This window comes from Saccoglossus kowalevskii, chromosome 9 (assembly GCF_978046115.1).
Source record: "Saccoglossus kowalevskii chromosome 9, keSacKowa6.1, whole genome shotgun sequence".
NCBI lineage: Eukaryota > Metazoa > Hemichordata > Enteropneusta > Harrimaniidae > Saccoglossus > Saccoglossus kowalevskii.
In genome coordinates this window covers 17,316,720-17,322,263 of record NC_140649.1, presented here as the reverse complement: position 1 = coordinate 17,322,263, position 5,544 = coordinate 17,316,720, and the positions used below count along the sequence as shown (strand labels likewise).

Here is a 5,544-nt window from a genome sequence, read left to right as displayed (position 1 = left end):
CAAACCAAGGACATCGCGCCATTAGGCACTTTATTTTAATTTACTATTACTAATTCTTTCCATCTCCTCACTTAGTAAAGCGTAAAGACTCCATATTTACAGTTTCACAAGATGCACGAATGACGTTGATTTCTTGATGACTTAAACTCAAATTGCTATTGAATCATATATTTTGCAGGGTTATCCATGGACGTACTAACATGGGCACGTCCATGGGTTATTCCCGTTGATGCTGCAGCAATGCACGACTTTTACCCCAGCACCAAGCATTAATAACTGTAAAGTAGCCACTGACTAACACCAACTCTAATCGTATTTCCATGGTACTAACGCATCGCCAGTACATCCAGGCAATAATAAAATTATTATCATCGGTAAATTTCATTTTTTATCTCAATTTATGCTCTATACTAACAATATTTGTTCGCGCCATTACCAGAGCCATTACCAGTTAAAGTGCTTAAACGAGATCGTAACATTCTAGAACGATTGGTAAGCTAACCCCAAGAAACACAAATGTTGATATAATGTTTTTAAGTCTTGTCTGTCATATAATATCGTATTACATGTACTTGAAATAGTTTGTGGATGTATGGCCTGGTATCCAATGCAATATATAGTTATTAATAACAACTACCGTGCTTATCAAGGTACCCGGGCACTCACCTATTACAGGGCTGGTATAGGGAGTGGCATACCTAGACATCAGTCGTATGCATAGCACGTGTACAAAACAGGTGAATTGGTCATTGTTCAGGTAGCATGGCAGGGGAAACAATTCAACAATGGTTCTCGGATATCGACATCAACTACGACTCTATCCCGTTTATTGTATACTCCGTACTCATAATATCGGTAATATCACTGGTAGCCATATGGTGGTTGCTCCGTATCACCGATCTACCACCTGGACCACAAAATGGTCCAATCACGTGGATTAAGCTTACGTTTAGTAAGAAATACGCCAATAATCGATTTAATGATTGGTGTAAAGAGTACGGCGATCTATTCAGAGTACGCATGGGAACCAAACACGTGGTCGTACTAAACAGCGTCGATGTAATCAAGGAATGCTACATAAAACACCAAGATGCGTTTTCAGATAGACCCAAATGGTGGCCAGCTACACGCCTCAATCAAGGACTAGGTAAGAATAACCCGTCATATATAACATACTTAAATCTAATAGATATACGCAATAAATAGTATAATCAAAGATATACGAGACGAGATAAGTCAATTAAGTATTACAATCTTATGGTAATAGGATATTTTTCTAATTTCACATAGAAAAAATAAAAAAATAAAACAATTGTCAAACTACAAATAATTCCATTAATAAAAGAATAATTTTGTTTTATAGAATATATTTAAGTTTAACAAATTTTTAAATATAGTTGAAAGCGACATCGCGTTTTAACGGATGCATGGCATAAATCGGCAAACGACCGGAAGAAAGCTGCAAAGACTCATGGGTGATGGGTACTAGTATTACCAATCGGGAAGGTCTTCCAGGATACATGTTAATAAATAAATGTGCATGAAAACATTCATGTCTTTATGAAATTCACAGTAAATTTTTAATAATGCAAATAAATCAGTTTAGATATGACTTATTATTTCTTTGTACATATAGGCAATTAGTTTTGTCAATACCGTGTAATTACTTGTGTCGACTAGCTTCATAAACATTGTAGTTTTTACGATAGATAATACAACCATTTAAGACAAGATGTATTCTCTTTATCTTGATTCTGTATACAGTTCAAATTATGCGATAATAGGAACCTTGTTTTCTATATTATTACATTCTGTACATTTATATTTTATTTATATTCGTATCTAACTTTCAGCTCTAGGAACCAGGCCTTATGGAAAGGCATGGATGCGACAACGTGCTTTCACCTCGAATGTTTATCGAAACTCTGGACAAAGTAGAAACGTCACATTGGAAGAATCCATTCAACAAGAGGTAGTCAATTTCATTGGTGCTTTGAAGAAAATGAGAGGGGAAGCTTTTCATCCAAATCAACTTTTTTGGAAGCCGTCTGTTAACGTCATTAGTAATATTATGTTCAACAATCAGTTTGATTACCGAAATTATTTTTTTGAGAAAATCATACAAAGATTGAATGAATTTGACGTAGAACTGAAACGCAGTGAACCAATCTTTACCTATATCCCGTGCATGTGGTACTTCATGCGAAGCAGAAAAAACGCGTTAAAAGTATCTTATAATAATCTGACCGACTCCTTTTCCAAGATCATTGAACAACAAAGAAGTACATATCACAATGACGTCATCCGACATGGTTTTGATATGTTCTACCGTGAAGTTAAAAAGAAAGAGAACAGAGAAAGAAGTGTGTTCGAATCAGACAGACGATACAACGACAGCTTTCTCCATTCATTTGTCGAGCAATTCTACACCGGCGCTACACCGATGGCGAAGGCAATGGAGAATATTTTTATGCAAGTGGCACAGCGACCGGAATTACAAGAAAAGATTGCCAAGGAAGTAAAAGAAGCCGTGGGTCAAGATAAAACACCAACTGTGGACGATCTGGACAATTTACCGTTGACCAATGCAACTGTACTGGAAATCTTAAGATGCTATCCCGTAGAAAGTTACTGCTGGCCAAGACATGCAAATCAGTCAATACCTATGAATGAATGCACCATTCCCAAGGGTGACGTCATTTTAGCTAATTTGAATGGTATCCTTAGAGATCCGAGATACTGGAAGAACCCGGATGAGTTCGACCCCAACAGACACATTGATAAGACTTCCGGTAAACTGGACGTCAACCAAGCATTATTGCCGTGGTCTATAGGTAAGTTATTGTTGTAGTCTGTGATAGTTCAATTTGACATTGGTACATTTTATGCTATGATCATGCGCAAAATGTCGGATAATATTTTCAGATTTACCTTCATTCGCCATTGTTCAGAATAACTTTGAAACAGAGGCGATTATTTGTGAATCTTACTGTCAGAACAGTACCACGATAAAATAGAAATCACTAAAAATTGAACTTTTAGCTCATGCTAGTATTTCCCTACCCCAGACCATTCGTCCCGGTGTTATCGCTATCGCCACACGAGACTCCAGCTTGTCTCCTATACAATTTGACTGCGCACATCCAGAAAGTAGATGTAGCTGTGATTGGTGGAATACTAATGAGTTGAGTGTCAATCAAACGCCCACGCTATCTTTAGTAAACAAAGTCACGTGACACGCGCCATTTTAGTTTTGATTAGTTCATCGGATCGGAGTGGTCGGGCAGGCGATTTCAAGGCAGCACGCTTAACCCTTTCGTTCACAGGTTGGGAGATATTAGAATGACTGACAATTTCACGCCACTGTTTTACATTATTGGCGGATTTTTCTGCGCTATCAATCTTTCTCTTACAAACTAGACATAGATGAGACGACAGAGTCGCTCCTTTCACAACGTCGCACTGGATCAAATTGGAAAGACGATTTCCATAAGTTATCCCTCCTGCTTTTCCTGGCTTGAATAAATTCACACACGACTTTAACTGTCCACAAACTCGAAGACTACACGAACACAGTCTACAATAGTCGTCCGCAACAATATGTATGTATTTCTTCGGTGTACTGATGCACGAATGCACCGTGACACGGTGTTTCTCGGGTGTCGCCATCGCTGAGAATGCCGCCGGCGCAATTTTTCACCCAACTCGCGATTCTGTTTTGCAACATTTTATCAATATTCCCTTTGACAAAATCGCCGACAAAAGCACCGCTTTGCTGATCTTTTGTTCTATAATTCTTAATGCAAACACCGACCCTAGTAGTAATTAGTAACGTCGCCTAGTACATATGAACGGTCGTCATTGCAAATCGAACATCCTTTTGAAATTTGGACGTCGGGCAGGCGATTTCACTTAAATATTAGCAACATATTTTTCTGAGCGGTTGTTTATTCTCTTTCAAACGAGACATAAATGTGACGACATAGTCGATCCCTTATCCACCGCTAAGAATGCCGCAATGTTTCGTTCGTTTTGCAACATGCCACAAATCGTCGAAAAAAACACCACTTCGACGGAAGCTTGCGTAATAAGGGGGTTAAAACAAGAAAACAAATGCCATGTTTAATACATATCGACCTGTTTTACTTGCGAAAGATAACGGAACATGAACTCGTTTCGTGCGACTTCGGAACCCGAAGGAACACACCAACAACGTTGAATTTACCCGCTATCTTCCAAATATGGTATATTAATTTATTCAGTTGTTTATTTAGAGTGACGTCCGCGGTCGAATGCGATTGGCTATCGATGTCAGTGCAAAGGTCATATGAATATTAAAATTAAGTGGGCGGAAGGAAAATTGTATAGGAGACAAGCTGGAGTCTCGTGTGGCGATAGCGATAACACCGGGACGAATGGTCTGGGGTAGTATTTCCCGCAATTTGCTTGGCTTCAGAATATAAATTATTTCACACAATGCTCACAATGCTCCCAAATAAAGATGTTAATGAGGTTAAAGTTCAACTTTAGCACTTATATATTTACATTTCATTACTAAAACATTTTCTGCATTTCCGATAACTTCTATATTTCGCCTAAAAGCCAATCGGGCGTGTAGCTTAACGGTGCAGATAAAACTGCGACCAATAATACTTTACAATGTTGTTAAACAAAAAATAATTAATTATAAATAGTTCACAGATCAAATGTTTCATATATTTTGATCACAACATTACGAAAAGGCGGAAAAGTTTATGAAACTTGAAACGGACAACAATTATTTGATTTTTTTTTTCACCACTTTAAAGATTGTTTATACGCAATACTCACATTTTGTCAACAGGACCACGTAAATGTGTTGGCGAGATAGTTGCCAGGACAACGATGGTAATTATGTTGGCGGCTGTAATTCAGAAGTTTGAGATCCGACCACCGAAAGAAGGTTGCTTCCGATATGTAATGAACGGTTTCAAATCAGCAGTCCTTCGCTGTAAAAGAAAAGTCACTAAAATATGCGCCCTCGCGAGGGTGATTGAGGAGAATGGTAAACAAATAGATAAAGAACCAAGTGATGCAAGTGTCATTGTAAAGAATTCTGATGAGGAACTTGAGAAGATAAAACAGTTACAAGATGCTGCTAGCGAGAGTCAGAAATTGAATACTGAGGGGGCAGACAATGCGAAAGATGGCGCGGAGTCACGTGACAACGAAACGTTGGATGTGAAGAAAGTTGAAAAGTTGGCAAACGGAGAAGATGAAAATATACCAGGGGAATCAGATAGCGCAGAGTTAACTGAAAATCAGACTGCAGAGAACGAAACAACTACAGAACCAATCCAAAAATGTGAAGAGACGACCGATGAATACATTGAACGAAAAGGATGGAGATGTGACGTGATGTGAATGGCGTGACGTCATGATGTGAGACACGGCATGACGTAATGTGTCATGGCGTGGCATAGTGAGACGTGACGTGCATGTCGTCATGTCGTGTGATGTGATGTATTTGTTTTAAATTATCGTTTAGGTATAGTGGTATTGTAT

At 38.4% G+C, this 5,544-nt stretch overlaps 1 protein-coding gene across 1 annotated transcript; it reads left to right on the top strand.

Annotated features, from left to right (window-relative positions):
- Nucleotides 1-703: 703 nt before the first annotated feature.
- Nucleotides 704-5,544, top strand: LOC102809548 (cytochrome P450 2C30-like). The gene is made up of 3 exons (XM_006823326.3): nt 704-1,147; nt 1,854-2,834; nt 4,844-5,544. Exons 1-3 carry the CDS (start codon nt 763-765, stop codon nt 5,401-5,403), a joined length of 1,926 nt encoding a protein of 641 aa, XP_006823389.1. The 5' UTR covers nt 704-762; the 3' UTR covers nt 5,404-5,544.